We start from the raw sequence: 20,290 nt of genomic DNA, 5'->3' as shown, positions 1-20,290 counted from the left end.
CTGCTTATCTAGTGACTCTTCTTCCTCCTAACCCCTTGGGGGTGGATCTGGTTGCATGCTTATGTGTCTAGGTAAAAAAATACTCTATTGTTGGAATCTGCATGTTTTTCAGATGGTTGGTGTGTCAGATGACGTGAATGAATATGCCATGGCGCTGAAAGACACAGAGGAAAAAATCAGTCGCTGCCCAAAAAGGGTAAGTGTTTCTGGACTCACAGCTTTCTTCTCTGGAAGAGCCTCTATATCTGTCAAAAAGGATGAAGCACAGTGGGTGATTTCTAGCCTTGGAGCAGCCAGTGTCTTGGATAGGGTAGAAACCCATGCCTGGAGCTGGCAGCTGCATTTCGTACTGTGCCAACCCGCTGTACCACTGCCTCAAGGAACAGAGAGTCTGAAGCAACTTGCTTGGACTGAAGCAACGGCTTTGGCTTCTCCCAGACAAGCTGTAGCAGCTTGTAAACCTCCATGTGCTGCAGACACCTTGGAGCCAGTGTCCTGGGGTGGGGGCCTTCCAGTGCTGGACTTGGGACACACCTGTCCTATTACAGCTGCTGGAGACTAAGTGTATCTGATGATGCATTAAAAAAGTAACCCTGACAGCGGTTGACCTTAAGCTGCTGCCCACACTGGACCACCTTCTGCTTCAGGCTTTGTGGACAGCAGCTGAGACCAATAAGTGTTCTTTATAGCATTGTTTCCCACTCTCTTCGTAGAAAGGCTACTGACCCCTTTCCCTCCTGCCAGTGCTCCCTAGCTAGCCCCAAAGTGGTATTTGCTTTTGCATTGTTCATCCCTCTCTGAAAGAGGATGCTATAAGTGGGAATGACATCTGCCTTCACATCTCTGCACTCTTTCCAGAGGAGAGACATCCATGAGGAACTGCTGAAGAGCCAAAAGGTCTTCTCCGAGAAGCTCAATCACCTAAGCCGACGCCTCGCCTGGATAAATGTCACCATTTATTCAAAGGTGGGCAGAAGCATAATGTGAGCAGCTCAGAGGAGACCGGGCAAGTGTGCCTCTTTATCTGTGCTGCTCAGCTCACATGTCAGGAGTGTCATTTTCCATGGTGTTGGAGCAATGCTGATGCTCTGTGGGGCTTGTTTTTCCCTTCTTGTGCATCAGAGACTCCTTACTCGGCCTGGACCCCATCCTGTCCCAGGCTTGGTCCCATAGTGTTTGTTAGGACATAGCCCAGTCTGTTTTGAGCTGTGCGTAGTCCTGTAGGCTTTCCTTTGAGGCATCAGGCCTCTGCAGGGTGGAGAGAAGGGTACAGGTCAAAAGGATATCAAGTTCTCAGGGCGTGTCTAAAGGATAGAGGCTACTGTGAACCATTTCTGTGAGCTGTGCTGTGTGTCACAGGGGGGTCTCACTAGTGCTGCTTTTCCTGAAATCTGCAGGATCCAAGCCTAGGGTTTTTTGGTCAGGTGTTCTCCCCTTCTTCACTTAGTTCCCACATAGAGAGAGTGCATTCTGCATTTAGTAACACAGTGACTGTTTGCACAGGTGGTCCTTTCTTCCCTACATTCACCATTTTCCAGGATAAACTCTTTGGTCTGTTTTCTCATGAGCAGTTTGTGCTTTTACACTCTGCAGATTTCCTGTTATCCCTTGCACATTGCTGTGCCACATCAGTGTTTGTAGGTTTTTTGTGCTGGGGAAGAAGACATGTTTCCCTGAACATGCAGTGGAAGCAGGGTCTCTGCATGTGTCTCAGGATGTAAATAGAGAGAGGAAGAGTGGTGGTTCCTATGAATACATCTGGCAGAGCTGCAGTAGCTGATCCTGCCTCATGCACTCTTTGCTTGTCCCCTCCTTCACTCCCAGAGCAGTACTGCAAACACAATGCTGTGTTCCAGAAGCTCTCCAGCTGCATTAGCATAGCCCATGCTTGCCAGAAGATAAACCTTTCTTCCCGGACTACTCTTGAAAGGCTATGGGGCATTAGCAGTGTGCATTGCAGGGATCTCTGTGATGGCCCATGCAGAAACACTATTCCTGTCTCTAGATGATCTATTGTCGTATTAAATGCAGGTACCCACCTCCTGTCAGGAGTGCGGTGTCACCTTTCTGGATGAATCAGCAGCATCTGAGAGTGAAGGTTACAGCCTTCCCCGCTTGTGCTCCTACCTTGGTCTGCTTGGCCAGCAGGGAGAGCAGGTCACTAGCTGGCTCTAGCTGTGAAATGTGCCTTCGGAGCTGAGTGAGCTTGCTCTGGAGAGGAGTGTGGCTGCACAGAAGAGCTTGTCCATACTGCCTGTACCTTCAGGGCTCTGTCTCACAGCTGTCACAGGTGCCTGCAGTTCCCCAATGGAGACATCCACCTAGCGGTCTCCTGCATCCCTGGGACTTGTGTGCAATGCAGAGACACATCTGTATGAGTGTTGCAGGCACTGCTGATGCTGATGGAGAGAAAGAGACTGGTTCTTTCTAGAGGTGATGTCCTGCTCTGTGCTGAGGTGTCAGAGCATGGGAAAGGCTGCTTCAGCCTCAGGGGAGTTAGTTACTAGTTTATTCTGAGCTGAGACATTCAAAGTTAGACGAAAGGGAGTGCTACAGCTTAAAAATACTCTTAGTTTTAAAGTAGATAATCCTATCTTCAAAACATCCCTGTGGGAAGACTATTTCAGCTTATTTTATTACACCACTCTATTGATCCATCACACTGTGGATAATCATATCTTTCTTTGTATCCTCTTGGTGTAGGCTTTCTTCTAGCTTGGCAATACCTGAGATGACTTTTTGAGGTTATCAAGTCTTAATAAAACCAAATGCAGCTTTCTTTACCTTAATGTTGTCTGCACAATTGCTTTTTATCCTAAAAGCAACAGCTGAGCGGAGATGTGTGTCAGTGTAAAGATAAAGATCTCTTTTGGTTAATTTGGTTGACTTACACCAGTTCAGTCTAATTTACAGAACAAACCCATTTGTATCCCTTAAAGACAGTAGCAACATACTTTAGAAAAGCCACTAAGCAAATGAAATCTCTTATCTCCACCTCTGATTTTGATTTTTTTTTTAATTAGGAGTGTAACCTCCCTCCATCAATTTTTATGCAAATTGCTATTGCTTATGGTATTTCTTGGCATTGAAGGATATGAAATAGTATTTCCTCTTTTTATGGTGCTGATTTTTATAGCTTAAAGTTATTTAGATGCCCTTAAATTTCCTGGTTTTAACTTAGGACCCCCTGAGGTTTGCTTAGAGAAGCGAGAGGCAGGTGTTCCTCAGGACAGTAAATCTGGTTGGATGGCTGGCACAGAACCCGAAAGGCTGTGGCCACCTATTGCAAAGATCTGAGCTGGTAGGAGCTTTCAGCCTCTTACCATTTAATTCCTACAAAGGACCAGCTTTCTTTTCAGCAGATTTATGCTGTGTTTGCTAGTGCCTGCCTTCCTTCAGCAAGTGTATTTGGAATAAAAATTAGCACACCTTTTTTGCGATCAGGCCTGTGTGGTCAGATGCGTCCTACTAAGGAGTAGTTCTTGAAGGGTTTCAAGGCTCAGTGAGATAACGCCACCTGACATCATGCTGGTGATATTTGTGCTTGAAGTTGGTGTAGAGAGCTCTGTTCCTTCCACCTAACACTCCTGTGGCTCTGTAAAAAGACTGAATGGCACAGATCTTATTAATGAACTTAGAATGGTAGTCTGAGGAACATCTTAGACATGGAGATGTTTCTGAGTTCTAAGTGTGGTGCTGACTGTTGTGTTTTTCCAAAGAGAATCTGGACAAAACTGAATGGGGATTGTTGTATTCTTTCTGGCCAGGAGAAGATGCAGGATGTATATTGGCTGCTGCGAGTGTGCATCCGCACCATCGAGCATGGCGACAGGACGGGCTCACTTTTTGCTTTCATGCCAGAGTTCTACCTCAGTGTGGCTATGAACAGCTACAGCGCACTCAAGAACTACTTCAGCCCTGTAAACAGCATGGAGGACCTTCCAGGTAAAGGGATGGGGCCCTTGCTAGTTCTGGCCTGATAAAGTCTAAAGCAAGCCACATTCTTATGGTGAAATAGTGGTAGCTGGGCATCATCCCTTCTGTGTCCTTTCCTGTTTGTGATGTGCTGCACCAGTATGTTGTCTGTATGCTGTGGGGCAGCTGCTGAGTGCTGCTTTTTGAGTAGATACCTGCTGGTGAGCCATGACTGTTGCTGAGCTTAAGCGTGGAACCCATGCCTTGCCCGAAGTTGTTGCAGTGTCGGCTGTAGTGAAAATCACTGGCAGCTATGAATTTTGTTTCCAGGGAGGCACCAGGAATGGGCCAGAAAATGTGGTTGCCCCAGCAATGTGTGCCACTGCCTGCTGGTCTCTGGGTGGGGGAAAATGTGCTGTGAGTGCAGGAGTTGGGACTGCTTTCAAATGTCCCTGGGATTTGGATACGTTCCTATGGAGATGACCACCCACTTCATGCCAAAAGTCTGTGTTTAGGTGGATTCCCTCTGTGCACATTCTGTGCTTTTCCTGACTAAGTGGTCCCATTGAGCTCTTAGCAAATTGTTCCATGCTTTCCAGAGTCCATGAAAGTAAGAAGAGCTTCTGTTCCCACTAACAAGATATAGCTGAAGTGTTTGCATCCATTAAGTGGGGGCTGTGCCTGCTATTCAGGGAGCAGCAGAATTAAGCGATAGCAGATTTCTTCAGGGCCTGCAGGCTGGACATAGCTTTTCTGCATAGATTTAGGGTGTTATTTGTGTTGCTTAGCCTCTTCTGCACTAGACTCCCTTGTCATCTGACTCAGTTGCATGGCTTTATCTTTCTCCAAGTGACTGTTTTAGACTCTGCAGACGGAGGCAAGCAGCTCTGTTGGTGGTTAATGTGCTTTCCCAGCTGTTTTGACGACTAGACAGAACTGCAAAGTTAGTGGTAGCTAAAATTAATCCCGTGGCCTGTGCCGTGTCCACAGGAATGCTGGGACCACAGGGCTGCCCATCAGGCCATTGGTGTGACCCCTGCTTCCTCCTCTTTGCAGGCTACGAGGAGACCCTTATGCGTCTCGCTGCCATCCTGGCCAAGCATTTTGCTGACTCAAGGATTGTGGGCACAGGTAAAGCTACACTCCTCTGCTTTGGGATGATAATAATGCAAGTCTAGCTGGTCCCACTGCTGGTGGCTCAACAGACTTCTGCTGGGATCTGCCTGCCGACTCTGTTGAGTGCTTTATGCCTCCATGTACAAAGAGAGGCTGGGCAATGCCCTTGTCGGTGCGTCCTGCTTATTCTAGGGTTAGATACATGACCTAGGATATGCTTTTGAGAGCAGGACTTATGTCCCAGCTACTTGCATATCAAATCTGGGGTTACTTCTTAGTGCCTGAGCATAGGCACGCTCTCCCCATCAGCTGGGACAGTGACCCTCTGTAAGTACGGGTTGGTCCCTCCTTGCTTCTGGTGCACAAGTGCTCCCTGGCATACTGTGTGTCCTTGGGTACTTGGCCTAGCCCCTTCTAATTCCTCCACAGACATCCGAGACTCCCTGATGCAGGCATTGGCCAGCTACGTCTGCTACCCCCATTCACTGCGTGCTGTAGAGAGGATCCCAGAAGAGCAGTAAGTGCTGCCCTACCTGTTCCCGGGGAGCTGGGGCAGGGCTGGGGTGGTGGCAAGGCTGGATGGGAGAGCAGGCAGGCTGCCAAACACTGCTGAGGGTCCAGGAGCTGCAGCAGGGTGCTGGAGTTGGTTTGAGGAGCATCCTGTCACCCTTATACCAGTGGCTTTGCTTTGTCCCAGCTCCATGGGTCCTACTGTGGGGTCCTATTTAATCCCCTGTCTCCAAATCCTTTGTGGCTGACCAATGTCTTTCATCTGGCAGGCGGATCTCCATGATGAAGAACCTTCTGGCTCCCTATGAGCAGCGACCTTGGGCACAGACCAACTGGATCCTTGTCAGGCTGTGGCGGGTGAGCATCCTGTGTCCCTGCCCCTCTCGCTGTCTGCAGCTGGTTGGACACTGACCATGTCACCTTCCACTAGCAACAAAATGCAACTGTTTTCCAACTTCTAAGATCTTTCCTTATCTCTTTTACCAGGGCTGTGGCTTTGGGTACAGATACACACGGCTCCCACACCTGCTGAAAACCAAGCCTGAGGATGCCAGCCTCCCCAGCCTCCAGAGTGAGTGGGGCCAGGGGATTGACACTTGCGATTATGATGGGTGGTGAGGAGGACTGGCTTCTTCCCTAGCAGCCGACCCTACTGTTTGCCAGGCCAGCTGGTGAGATGGCTGATGAAGTAGGGGGATCCTGGCCAAATATCCAGCCTGACCTTTGCAGCCAGCATTTCCTTTCCTGGATGTCCTCAGTCTCTCTGCACTGGCTGGTGACTCTTTTGCTTGCTGGGTGGTGGATTAGATTCACCACAAGGAGGGCTTTCACCCTTCAAGGGAGAGGAGAGACGACTAGGGCTGTATCCCAAATGTAAGCCTGGGAGAAGACTCTCTGATGTCTGCATCAAGCAGCTGCTGTGGGGAAAAGTTGGCGAGTATGCCAAGCAGTAGGAACCCTGTGAGAGGGAGTGGGTGCCCAAGGAGGCAGAGCACTGGAGAAGTTTGCAAACAGGGAGTGTTTTAACCAGGCATCTCTCTTGGAGCCTGGCAGAGCCTGTCCTGCCTTTGGCATGGCAGTTTGGTTCTCAGCACTGTCGCCAAAATGAGGGATTTCTTGTCTCTGTTGTGGCTGAGAAAGAATGGGGAGGCAAAGGTACCTTTCTTAAGCTGAAGAGCACGTCCCCAGCTTCACTCTTGCAGAGTCTGGGCCTGTCCAGACACATTCCTGACCCCCTCTGCCATGGACAAGGCTTTGTGCCAGACCTTGCTCCTGGACAGCTGCCTGGGGATGCGCGACAGAGGGTGCTGCAGATTGATGTGGGCCAGTGGCACGTGGAGGTGTGTGCTAATCCCTGTGTAGTGGGGAGAACTGCCTGTCTGTTTTAACAGCACTCTTGTCTCTTTCTCTCTCCTGCCTGTGGGTGCCCAGGAGATCTCTCTGTTGCTAGTTTCCAGAGTAAGTTTGTTTTGTGACCTTCTCTCGTCTGGTGAAGTAGCTTTAGAGAGTTCTCTCCTTCCCCTCCTCTCTCTAGAGGGACCCTTCTTGGGAGGCAGTGGGCTTCACACAGTGATCACTTTTCTTAGTTGCATCCCTGGGAGATGCCAGGGGGACCAGTGCCCACCTGTCAGTCTCTGAGGCTGTAGCAGACTTGTACGTCTTTTATCAGGGTTACCTCTGGGGTCAGAGCCCTGCTGCAGCCCTCTCATCCTTGGAGGACGTTGGGGAAGCCCTGGTACACATGCAGGAGGGACCTTGTAACTGTGCCCTCACCCTCCTACCATACAAGCAAGCCCCCAAGTGGCTGCCACAAGTCCCATGGGGTGGTGACTGAGCTCACCCCATCCCGGGGAGCTCTGACACTGGAGCAAAGTTCCTCAGCTTTTGAGGCCTCTCTCCATCCATCTCCGATGGCTCCACACAGTCTGAGCCTGGAGTGGGCTGGGCTGCCTACTGGGAACTTGCTCCTGGGATTTCTATTTTAAGGCATGACCAAATCAATAATGAATGCTGATTTAATTGAAGAGGGATGTGGGAGTTAGAGGTGCCCTTGAGATGATTCCCGGAGAAGGAGGAGGAGATGACCCCCCCGCCTTCCCACCCATCAGTCTTCACCTTGTTGCAATTAGAGCATTGACAGGGACAATGGGACAAACTGCTGAGCTGAGAGAAATCCCTGTTTGTCTGGGTCTGCTTCTGCAGGCCAGTCTGAAGGGAGCTTGGGAAAATGCTTCTTCTCTGGTGCTTCAGCCTTGTCCTGCTTTGGGGATGCTTCCTTGGAGGACTCTGCACAGGTGGCAAAGGTGGGCTGGTACTGCCTCGCAATATCCATGAAGCATGCAGAGCACAGACCACCTGGTCTCCTACCCTGCCTTTTGCCTGCGCTCACCAATGGTGAGCAATGAGATAGCTGCCTGGGTTAGCCCAGGGATGGGGAAAGGCTCAGAAAGGCTCTGTGTGTTCCAGCCTGCTCCCTGAGTTGTTTGTTAGCCCTGCTGGCACCAAACAGCTCTCATGCAAGGAAGGCTTTGCTTCCAGTTTGGCTCCTGAGAGCAGACAGGGGCTCTCTTCAGAGGGAGAGGCAGTTCTGGTCGGCAGCTGCTGCAGGAACTTGGTTTTGCTTTTGTCATGGCTTGTAGGTAAGGCTGCGTGCTGTTAAGGCATGCACACGGTGAGCAGCAGCAGTGGCCCTGTGCCAGGCCCAGCCTGTCTTGCTTTTACTGAGCGGCAGAGTGGCTTCAGGTTGCAGCAGAGGGCTCCTCTGCCCCAGGCCTTCTGCCCACGCCATCCATCAAGCAGTGGAAGGGTAGGTTGGTGAAACCATGAGATTATCTAGCTAAGCTGTTGTGCAATGTGGGACAGAGAATTCACTTGCATCTCCTTCCCAAGTCCAGCAAATTGCCTAAGCTAAAGAGGTCTTTCAGGAAGAAATCCTGTCTCCATCTGACAACAGCAAAAGCATCAGCTGGTGGCAGTTGAACCATCCAAGCCCTTCTGATGGTGGTTCTTCACCCATAGAAATAAATCCATCACTTTTTCCTGATAGGAATGTACCTAACCTCATCATCTGTCTTCACTGCTGCTGCTCCACTTTCCTCTGCTGATTTAAACTCCATGCATTACAACATTTTGTTCTTCAGAAGTGCTTGTGTACCAGGGTAAACTCACTTCTTGGTCCTTTTTACCAGTGAAAAGAAAGTGCAATCTCTGTGTCTTATTCAGGAATGGGTTTTGCTTTTCTGTGAGCCCTGGTGTTCACCCTTTCCATGCTTTTAGCAGCCCCAGAGTTGCCAGTGCCATGCTGGCTAGAACGCCTCCTTGATCTGCTGGTCACAGAGCCAAACCGTGCATTAGCCTGTTTGCCAGCGCATTGCTCTGGCAGCATGTGTGAGTCCCAGGCACGTGCTGGGGCATCCTGATGCCTTGCACTCAACCTTATTGATATTTCATGCCCTGAATGCAGCTTGCTTTCCTTCTGCCTCACCCTGCAATGTTCTCTTTGGTCCTCTCAAAATACATCTTTGAACAGGTGCAGTTTACCAGTGACGTGGATCACTGCATGCCCAGCTTACCTCTTGGACTGATGAAACACCAGAGGTGTTGAAACACTGGTGAAACAGACACAGCAACTGAGAGGCAGCTGTGTCACATTTATATCTGAATCCTTTCGAAAACTTAGTGTTGGGTGGAACTGCTTTGCTTCTGAATCTGGTCCATTTTGGACTTTCCTCCTCTGTGCTCCCAGCTCTACTGTAAATGCTGCAGCATCCAGAGCCCCCCTTGGGCTACTGACCAAGAAGTTTCACAAATAGCCCTGTTATAAATCTTCCTGGGTCACTGGCAAACGATAAAGGACATAATTATCTTCCTGTGATGAAAGCACATGACCCTGCTTCTTTACAGTTATCTAGTAGTCACTTCTTGAAGGCTTCCACTTTGTCTGCTTTATTAATTTTTAACTCTATCTATTAATGGGCTTCTGCTACTGTTACAATTTCTCCCATTAGTACTTTTTTTAAATAATTCTGCTAGATTTTTTCCCTATAGTTGAAGAAACCTTGCATGTAGCGTGATTAGTTGTGGATGTTTCTTTTATGTCATCTTCTGTTACCCTTTTTCTCCTTGTTTTCATCAACTGCTGGCTATGTTTGATAATGTTTACTTTACCTCTTACATTTTTACTGATGTCTTTGCCTCATCCTGGTCTCAGTAAACCTTTTAACCCAAGTGCTTGCTGTAGCACTGGGGCTTTCTGGCTGCCTAATAATCTTCTTAAAGAACTCTGTGGTTTTATTCACTATTTCCCCCCACCTAGATTTTTTTCCCTCTGGCTATTTTGCCTTATATTTTTGCAGGGAAGTTTCTGTTGTGGAAACATCAGATATATCTATAACTGGTTGAGGCCACGCTGTGTTGTGCATATTAAATGTATTGAGGTCATAATTTCTGGCCTTGGAAGACCACCAATTTCTGTTCCAATCACTGATCTTTATCTGCCATAATGAAGGCTAAGCCAAGATTGAGTGGCTTTTGTAGTAGGGAGTTAAAAGTTTTAGAAACGCTAATGACATACTATTGCCAAGGTCAAGAAAGTAACCAAATTGGTGAGTATCCACAGATTCCCTGTGAAGTGACATCCCTGTCTGAAATGGCACACATAAGGGCTGTGTTGTTATCCAGGAGGGCAGTCGTAACTGAGACAAGAAGGAAGAGGGTGGAAATGCCTAAGCAAAGGTGAACATCTTGCAAATGAAGATGAACACAGGACTAGGGCTAGGTTTCTGGATACAGCTAATGATTGCCCCATGGAGAACCTCATCTGAGAACTCATGCAAGGGACTCATTGCTGTATTCCAGGGCTGGTTCCTTATGTTGCTTTCAAAGAGTAGCAGTGATTGCAGCATCTTTAGATTCAGAATTCTCTTGGGAGCAACAAAAGCCAAGGAAGTCCACTGTTTCCAGGTGTCAGCTTAAAACCTTAAAAAAACCCTACATAACTGTGGAGAAGTTTGACAAGAGGCACCACTGTTTAATGCTTTTATAGGCTGGCACAGTCTTTGCCAGCAGAAGGGAAAGCATTTAAGAACCTAGTATTGGAGGTTTGGAGCAAATTCACACCACTTATTGGAAAAAGACCATGAGGAAATAGTCATTGGCTAAAAATCAGGATAAAGTCAGTTATTACAAGCATAAGAGCATCCTTCAAAAAGCCAAAGCTGCCTTCAAATGAGGTAGACTTTGGCTGGGCAATTCATTTTTGAGATCTGTCCTGACTTGAAATGTTGGTAAAAGAGGCTTTGGCAACAGACCAACAGGACAACCCGTAGAGCTCATCCGCAAGGAGCAGTGATCCTTGCCTAGAACTACTTCTGTACTTGAAGGCTGGAAGGGAGCTAATATGTCAGTTGTTTTAAAAAAAGGCACTTTTTACACATTGAAGGGAGGCTGGGGAAAAGAATACACAAAAAACTTAACCCTACGAAAGGACCTTCCAATTCTGAATGGCTGGGAGAGAAAATGTAGATGAAATTCAGCATCACCAGGTGTAGGGTGTGAACATGAAGGGAAAATGTGATTAAAAATCAGTGGGCTTGCGAGCTGAGCAAAAGCCTTAGAGACAAGATTGCAGGGTGGGCTCCCTGGGACCTGTCTATGCACTGTTCTGAGAAAAGAGCCGCAGTATTTCAGGTGTGATGTCCCCAGGGCCAAGCTGAGGGGTGACACCTCCCTTTGATCTGCTGAGCACATCCCCCTACCATCACCCACTTCTTACTTGTAGCAAGAGCCCTCACCTGTCCTCTGTTCAAGCTGGTATCCTACAAAACCCCTTTAATGTTGCCCAGACCATTGTTTCCCACCCAGGACTGATATTTGGGATCATTCTTTCCCAGATGCAGAATCTTCTCCTTGTTGAATATGTTCAGGGCTTTTTGTCCCCGTCCTCAAGTTTCTCAGTGTGCCTCTAGCACATCAGACAAAGCCCCTCCTTTAGCATGATCTGCAAATTTGATAAGGGTGTGCTGTGCCCCATTGTCCGTCACTTACAGAAGACAATGAGGTGGGCTCCAGTTCTGGGCTTCTTCGCTTATGCCTTGCGACCACCAAGTTCCTGAGGATCTTGAACTGTAATTCTTACACAAGGGTTATCCTTGAACTGTCATCCTATTGTAATCTTTTGAAAATATCAGCTTGATGCCCAGTCAAAGGAACAACTTACACTATGGCAATTATGAGAAGAGGAAACCAGAATAAAAACAAAACCACATTGTGCCTTTGGGCAAATCTGCCACACGCTTGTGGTTTGGATCCTGCGTGTACTTCTGTTTCCACCTCTCCAAAGTAAATCTGGGAGAACCAGCAAGGCTCAAGGAGGGATGGCAAAGGGGACAAAGATGTGACAGTTTCCATATGAGAAACGGCACAGGCTGGGGCTGTTCCCATTTGAAAGACTATCATAAAGGTCTGAAATCATGGCTAGCTGGAGAAAGTGGCTGCAGAGCAGCATCTCTCTGTCTCTCGCACCAGAAGAAGGGGGCTGCAAAGAATAAATATTATCAAATAAGGCAATAAGGAGCCAAGCTCAAATCTGAATTCTGCTACACACACTTTAGCTGTGAAATGTTGCTCCAGGACACATTCAGCACTAAAGGCTTACATAGTTTCAGGGGACACTGGGCAAGAAATCCACTGAGGATCACTAAATACATAAAAAGGATGCCTGGCTTGGGCAGTCCCTGAGCCACTTGTAGCCAAGGGCTAGGAAAGTACTTGTGGGTGGCCAGGGGTGGCCATGCTGGCTCCAGGCATCTGCCCCACTGCTATGAGGAGCAGTTAATGCTGAGCTGACCATGGGCCTGTGCAGAGCCGAGCAGGAGGGATGCTAAGCTGCAGGGCAGCTCTCCCATGTGTGTGGGCAGCAATGAGCACACATGGCTCTTCCCTGGTTAATTCAGGCTGGCATTGCAAAAAAGTGCTTGGAGGATCTCTGCTCGTAATAGTGCTTCCCCCACACCCACAGCTGCTCTGGGACCAGGCCACTGAAGCTATTGCTGTCTGGTTTCAGAGCCATGTCCCTCCACCTTGCTGCAGCGGCACATGGCGGACCTGCTCCGTAGCGACCGCGACCTGGCCCCCAGCTTCCTCAACAGTGTCCTCAACCAGCTGAACTGGGCTTTCTCTGAGTTCATCGGCATGATTCAGGAGGTGAGTATGCCACCTGGGGCTGCAGGGTCCGGCACTTGATGGGTGCCTGTGTCCTGCACACACTAAGGTTCAAGACGCAATTCCTGGCGTTGAGGAGTGCAGCGATTCCTTGGCATGCTTGGGAGCTGAGCTGGACTGGGGATCACAGTCCTCCTTTTGGAAGGGGGCACCTTGTTAAGCTGTCTCCCTTTCTTGGCAGATCCAGCAGGCAGCAGAGCGCTTGGAGAGGAATTTTGTGGACAGCCGCCAACTGAAGGTGTGCGCCACCTGCTTTGACCTGTCAGTGAGCTTGCTCAGGGTACTGGAAATGACTGTCACACTCGCACCAGAGATCTTTCTCGACTGGAATCGCCCATCGTCAGAACTGCTGCTTCGGAGGCTTGCCCAGGTATCATCTTTTTTGAGATGTGAAGTGTCCTCTGAAGGAGCATGGGGGGCTCTCTGCCCTCACTCCAGATATGCTATGAACTGGGATCTCCTGCTGCAAACACTGTAGTGCTTAAAGACAGGCAAACCTAGCTGCTGCAGAACAAGTGGTGCTCCCTAAAATTGCTACATGTCAACAGTTCCCCTCCTTTGCAGCTGGCCACAGCTGCTTTTTACCTCTGCCAGGAGGGAAGTTGACAGCCCCTTCAAATCTTCCTTCAGAGGGGCTATGGCCAGTTTCTTCAACCCAGTAAATGCTGAACACTCCTGTGACAAGCAGTGCTGTGAAATCTAGAGAGGACATGTGGTACATCTTAGGAAGAGCTGTAGAGAGTATAGCTAGCTTCACATGGAACATGCCCCAGTGTTTGGGCAGGCATCTTGGTCCTTTGTCCCTCAGTCCTAGAGTATGGTACCAAATGTCTCCACTTCTCTGCTGGGGTGACTGGAACAGCCCCATTCCAATCCACAACACCCCTTAGGCTCCAGTAAATTAGTTTCTATTCTAAAGCATGAGCAACCCTGGAAAGCCCTGAGGGCATGCAGCTGTTCTTGTACAGCTAGCCTGGTGGAGAACAGTCATATACACCTTACCTATACCGCAAGGGTTGTGTTGCTCCAAGGATTTGAGGCTCAGGACTCTAAGCAGATGAGGCAAAGCTAGACACAGTGGGGTCTAGTACAGCAGTCCTGAGGGAAGTGCTCAGTCTGGGATCCTGGGATTTTCCCTGTGTGAGGAGGAAAGTAAGGGGCCCTTAGGAGATGGTTTAGGCAAGCTGTGGAATAGGCAGCAGAGCAGGGTGCTGCAGCATCCGTCTGACCACCTTGGTGCTGGCATGAAACTGCCCCACCGCTGAACATGCCCACAGTGGGGTGCAGAGTTATGCTTTTCGTGCATGAGGGTGACAGGAAGAGGGATGTTGCACCTGAGAGCTGGTGCACAGCTTGCAGCAGTTGTGTCAAGCCTGGAGTGGTCCCTGCTCATCCCAGTGGGGGTTTGTGTGAAAGCTAATGGTGGCTTATTAAGTGTCTTTACAGTTGATTCCTTCTGTGCTGGTCATAGGCAGAAGTTTCTGCCTCTGGTGATGCTCTGTCAGGCAGAGAAGTAAATTGCCCTCTGCACTCATCCCATGCTCCAGGGCTGGTAGGTTTTTCCTGCTGCCAGCTCCAGGCAGGGTAGGACCTGGACTGTGCTTCACCCCGCTGACACCACTTTTGTCCAGCAGCAGCTGCCAGCTTACTCTTCAAAGGCTGTGGCTGTACTAGGGACTGTAACTTCTGGTTGCAAAGAGCTTTTATCCACAGACATAGCTTAGCATCTGTAGGTGGGATTCAAATTTCGGTGGAAGATGCTGAGATTCAGGTGTCTTTACCTCAGACACACTCTTCCCTGGAGGTTTGGGTCTGGTACAACCACTGTGGTGTGTTGTCACCTCCCTCTACCAGGGCCAAGCAAGGACTGTGCTGCAAGCCTCCTCTGTACATCCACCAGCTCCCAGGCACCAAGACCAATCTATAAGGACATGCTGGCCCAAAACATGCCCTTTGGATGCTGCTCACAGGAAGGCCCATTCAGAAAATACAAACCTTTTCTGCTTTTCCCTATACAGCTCTTGAACCAGGTGTTGAACCGTGTGACAGCTGAAAGGAACTTGTTTGACAGAGTGGTCAACCTCCGTCTGCCAGGTGAGTCCATACATTAACTCTCTCTCCCTCTCCATTGAAAACATGCTGGAGGCGTGCTCTTGGGAAGTGGGGGATGGCTTGTACTGAAGGTCAGTGCAGAGGTGAATGGGATCAGAACTCAGGCCTGCCACATCCTTGGTTGGGAAGCCAGTCTGGTGCTGTGGACTGCCACAGGACTGCTGTCTTCAGAAGACATATAAATCCTCCAGGCAGACCTGAGCTTTGCTGCTCTTCCTACGCCCTTAGCGTCTGTCTGCCCAGTGGCTCCCATTCCCTCCAGGATCTCTGTCCTCATGAGGCAGCTGATGCTTGGGTCTGGCTGTCTGTGGTGGAAGTGGCAGCCGTGCTCTGCTTGAGCAGGGGGGGGTTGCCTTGCTAGACACTGATGTGACACAGGTTAGGTGGGAGCTGTCCGAAAGGCTCAAAGCCCTAGACAGATTGCAGTTTATGTAGCAGACTTGGTTGCTGTGCTCTGCATCGAGTAAAGGGTGCACTGAATTGCTGTGGAAGCTGTTCTCACCAATATCAACCCTCTTCCTAGTGGAGGTGACTGTGGGCAGCTCAAATGTACCTGTTACCAGAGGCTGGCTCCAGGTGCTGTGTTATGGGCATCCTGTATTTCCCAGAGCCGCTGGATTTTCCTGCCTGCTTAGGAGAGCATAGACCACCACCTCTTTAGGCTTGGAAGAGGCAGGGGTGCTGCACCATGAGGGCAGTGCCTGGGTCTGGGGTTCACATTAGTGGGGAAGATTCCTCTGTCCTCAGCGAAACCCGTGGCCCCACTGGAGAGCCCAAGTCATGGTCCCTACACCTCCTGGACTGCTCTGCCACCAAATCTGGAGGTAGCGGTGCAGCCCTGCTCTGCCTGTCATGCGATGGCAGCATTTCTGTCTTTCTTTTTTTGCTTCTATAGGGCTGGAGAGTGTGGACCATTACCCAATCCTTGTGGCCGTGACAGGGATACTGGTCCAGCTGCTTGTGGACACTGATGTTCAGGGGTGAGTGGCTTTTGCCTTCCGAAGCACAGACTTGCTGCATGTGGCATTGCTTTGGGTGCTGCAGTAGTCAGTGCTATGGGAGGTGTTGCAGGAATGATGTGGGTGCAAGGGGACCAAAGTGAGGTGAGGCAGATGTGCATGGAGCAGGTCAAAGAGCTGCATGTCGCTGCGGCACCTGCATCCCAGCGCTACTGCTGGGTGCAAAATTCCTTCCTGTGGTGCAGGAAAGCCCTCATGAGAGGTAGCTATGAGGTGCTGTACCGACAGCACATGTGCACCTTCCTGCCCGGGACGGCATCTAGTGCTCCATGCAGTAGGATAGCTGCTGTCAGAGGTTGTAAGCGCTGCATGTAAAAGAGTTGCGCTGATGCGGTGATGCAGGGCAAGTGCTGTGACACACAGCAATGAACACAAGGAAGTTCATTAAAGCTCCTTCACTCTGGACACATCTTGGGGAGGCATCAAAATACCTCAAAATACCAGGCACTTATGTGGTGCCAATTTTCAGATGAAGGAAATCTTCTCATCATTACGGTAGCCAGCTATTCAGAGAGACAGCACTGGGGGAATGATATGGCTGGTCAAAGCCACAGCCCACCTAGTGGTTTATGTGTGCCTGTGCCTGCTTTTATCAAGTCCTGAAAATACACTCATGCTGATATCCTCTGCAGCCCTGCCTTTGCTCTCTCTCCCAGGGTCATTTGTAGGTTTCTTGCCTGGCCACAGTGCCCTGTAGGATGCTGTAGGATATGGGGCTTTTCTGTCTGCACTGCAAATCCTGCTTGTTTTCGCATTTGGAGAACATGATAGTCTCCGGTTTAGCAGAGGGTGGAGCCCCATCTGGCCAAGTAGCTCAGCCCTGCAGCCAGTCTTTCAGCTTCTCAAGGACTCAAAGACGTACACAAATATATCTAATTATATCCTGCCTCCTGTGGCTGCTGTACCAGTCTCACAGAGTGACAGTGCCAAGAGCTTAGCACAAGGTCATTGATCAGTTGTCTTTCTGGACTGTGAATGGGGTGGATTTTGCTCTGCCCCAGAATCCTGCTCTGTGGAAAGGGCAAACATCATTAATTTGACGCCACAACTAGACACTTCTTCCTGGAGGGAAGTGGGGAGGTGATAAAGCAGTTCCCTGCATGCCAGGCAGGATGAGAAGTCCGTCCTTGGCTCCCTGTCCCTTGAACATCTGTCCCAGACCAGGTTGCTTGTAGAATCAAAGAAGGGAACAGATAAAGGTCTTTCTCTGGCCCTCAGTTCAGCAGATTCTGAAGAGTGCTGTGAAGATGGTAGTCTGATGAAAATCACATCCTTCCCAGGCTGCAGGGAGTCCTAGGGAAACAAAAGCTTCCAGACTGTCTCTTCTTTACCTGAAAAGCTAGTTATGCTTCAGGTTAGGGAAACCTGGGCAGCCAGTGTCAAAGGGTCTGTACATCACCCAGCAGCACTGTCCTCTGTCTGCCAAAAGCATCCTCCACACTTTGGGCAGCAGCAGGCTGCACAGTTGCAAGCCAGAGGTGATGTATCCTGTGGTGTGTGGTTAGGAAGTGGCAAGTCTCTGATCATCATGGGCTTTGCAGTCACCTTCTTGGGTACTGGAAAGCAGAAACAAATACGAAATGGGAATGATGTAGGCAAAGCATCATGTCCTTACGGTGGACGTAGCTGAGCAGGAGGATTACAAGGTGAAACAGGAGGAAGCCTAGGGGAAAATGTCAATAAAACAAAATGCTTCTATGTGATTTTGCAAAGCCCTGCAATAAACCTGAGGTTTGATGTGTCACTGATCTATATAATGCAGGCAAACATTGCAGGGGAGTCATTGTGGTCAGTCAAGACAGGAGTACCAAGGCTGAGTGGCTTGGAGACCCTCTACCACTAGGCAAGCAGAGGGGGTGGGCAGCCTGATGGTAGAGATCAGCATCACCGCAGGTGGAATACCCCACATTGAAGGGAAAACTGAGCCACCCACCATCTTTGCAGCACTCTGAGTTGAGGACCAGAGTGTGAGTACTGTACCCAGCTTATGGGGTGGTTCTACTCCATGCAGGCATGTTCAAAAACAGGAATGGGATGGAGAAAACCAGCAGCTATGAGAAGAAACGTGGGGCTTTTCTGCTGCTTTTTCATTCCTCGAGGGTTCAGTCATAGTTTGATCCTGTGTGCAAGTCTCTTGTCACCGTCACCGCAGGATGCTGTAGGACCGGGAGGTGCAGCTGGGGTGAGCAGAGCCCCATAGGAATCTCCTTCACACAGCTGCCCAAAAACAAGGGAGATGGTACAGGTCAACAGTGGCTGGCCTAGAGCAGGGCAATGGGAAGCATCCATCTCCAAGTGCATGAGTAAGAGGATGGTCCATGGAATGGAAAAGAAGAATTCAAACATTCCTTGGGTCTGTACACTCCCATGGGAGATGATTGCCATAGGTTGTGTTGCTGCAGGAGGTAACTGAAGAGATTTAAAGGATCCCATATGTAACCAAGCTCTCCAGAGCAGACTCGTTTTATATGAGCTGAAGAGGATACACTTTTCCTTTTTCCTTTTTTCTTTTTCTATTCCTCTTGGTGTAGCAAGCAGGATAACAAGACAGGCTTTTTTCTTTCCTTGGAAGCACTCTGCCTGGGCAGTGCTGGAAGCAGGTAGAGCTCTCTTCCAGGTCCCATTTGGCAACTCCCAGATTGCCAGAAATCATTAACAGAGAGAGATTATCCAACCAACATTTGCATGGAGGAAATTCTGTGTGGGAATTGCCTGGGACACTAGCTGTTGCCCTGACTGCTTCCCTGCAAGAAGGTTCTGCCCCAGAAGATAAGGACGAGGGACAGGACCCTTGGTGACTTCCTTGGTTGGCTGTGGTTTCTCTGGTTGCTCTAACCCAGTGAGCCAACGCTGTGCCAGGCACTTGATTGGAAGGTACTGCAAGCTTTTCCCTGGGACAGAGAGGACAGACAGACAGGTTTGTCTGGGGTTGGAGGAGTGAGTTCCCATTTAGGGGGCCAAAACATTCCAGCAGGGAAGGGTGGGAGTAAGGAGAGCCAGCATCCTGCCGACTCATCCAGCCACATTATCAGGATGCAGTCAGATGCCTTGGCTGCTCCTTGCCCAGCACAGGACACTCAGCCAGGCATCAAATCCTCTTGCTACGGCCTACTGGCACCAAACAGAACCATTAAGTACAAGGAAAGGGAACATTGCCCAGGCTGGGATGTGATGAGACAGTTGATACATCATATGCCTTAGTCCCTGGATGGAGCTGGCTGTGCTTCTTTAAGAGAAAAAATATATTTCCTCATCAGGTCCAGCAGGACAGCTGGTGCTGCTTGTGGTGAACCAAAGTTTCAGTGCCCACCTCATCTGGGCTTCCTGATCTTTGTAAAGCCTCCATGGGTCATTTACTGCAACTCCCAAATGCTTGCTGGGGCTGGAGGGTGGAAAGGAAAACCTTACACTGATAACCAGAGTGGCTCGTCTCCCTCACAGGATGTAACAACCCTTGCAAACGGGCAGAGGAGCATTAGTGCAGGGCACAGATGGGGAGGCTGCTAGCTTGATCTGGGGTCCCTCAGCAGAGGCTCTTCTAGTTCCCACAACAAGACCTGTGTTTCCCAGCAGAGCAGCTGCCTGTCCTCAAGGGCTTGCTGGGAGAGACCTAAACCTCATCAGCAGGTGAGAGCATGGCAGCCTGGTGCTGGGGGACAGGCTGTCTCACCAACAGGCGACAGCTCCTTGTTTTAAAACTATTTTGGCCTCTGCAATGTTGTTTTGGGACTGCTCAGGCCTCCTAACTTGTTGCCCCCTCCGATTCCTCAGGTCTGACAGCAGCTGGGCAGCACCTTTGTTGGGGGAAGTCTCAGCGCCTGGCAGGTCCGAGGAGGCAGGGATGCCTGTGTGCTGCCTGTTTGCTAGGCTCTGATGACTGAGCCTTTGTTTTGCAGGGAGGAGATGGAGGGCAGGACCTGACAGGCTGAGCCAGGAGTTGGGCTGAATCATTGGGTCTGTGCCAGAGACCCTGGCTGCCTTCAGCCAGTATCATCCCCCCCATTTGTCCGCTAAATAATTGAGCAGGTTTTCTATTAAGCCTCCTTTGGAGTGAGCTAATGGAGCAGCATTGGCCAGAGCTTGTGTAAGGATCCTGGCGAGAGCAAGCAGCAGGAGAAGCAGCAAGGCCCAACGGTGAGGCTGTTGGTCCCCTGCGTGCGAGGGCACGTTGTAATTGGGTCTGGGTATATAGATTGGAAAAGGCTTTGTGGAAAGCGAGTGACCATCCCAGAGTGGAGATGAGCTTTGTTGTGCTGGGGCTTGGCCACTGCTCTGCTGCTTGGGATTCCCCATGCCCTGTGGACACCATCCACTGAGAGGCAAGGGGAGTAAGGCCAGGCAGCACATTCCCCAGCTCTGCCTGCCACTGATGCCCTCAGTGTGAGTCTGGAAGGTTA

The 20,290-nt window shown here is 49.8% G+C and overlaps 1 protein-coding gene across 3 annotated transcripts in view; it reads left to right on the top strand.

Annotated features, from left to right (window-relative positions):
* The window catches only part of RNF123 (ring finger protein 123), a 49,870-nt gene that overhangs the window by 21,489 nt on the left and 8,091 nt on the right, over window positions 1–20,290 (top strand). For all 3 annotated transcript variants that reach the window (XM_075096520.1, XM_075096521.1, XM_075096519.1), the window contains exons 25-35: window positions 113–196; window positions 859–966; window positions 3,768–3,945; window positions 4,972–5,046; window positions 5,461–5,548; window positions 5,811–5,898; window positions 6,028–6,112; window positions 12,605–12,744; window positions 12,944–13,132; window positions 14,781–14,856; window positions 15,770–15,854. In XM_075096520.1, the coding sequence (XP_074952621.1) occupies window positions 113–196; window positions 859–966; window positions 3,768–3,945; window positions 4,972–5,046; window positions 5,461–5,548; window positions 5,811–5,898; window positions 6,028–6,112; window positions 12,605–12,744; window positions 12,944–13,132; window positions 14,781–14,856; window positions 15,770–15,854 (1,196 nt within the window). The remainder of the gene's footprint in view (window positions 1–112; window positions 197–858; window positions 967–3,767; window positions 3,946–4,971; window positions 5,047–5,460; window positions 5,549–5,810; window positions 5,899–6,027; window positions 6,113–12,604; window positions 12,745–12,943; window positions 13,133–14,780; window positions 14,857–15,769; window positions 15,855–20,290) is intronic.

Source organism: Phalacrocorax aristotelis, chromosome 6, assembly GCF_949628215.1.
Source record: "Phalacrocorax aristotelis chromosome 6, bGulAri2.1, whole genome shotgun sequence".
NCBI lineage: Eukaryota > Metazoa > Chordata > Aves > Suliformes > Phalacrocoracidae > Phalacrocorax > Phalacrocorax aristotelis.
Note: the sequence above shows the minus strand (reverse complement) of the source record. Positions and strands in the feature narration are given on the sequence as shown.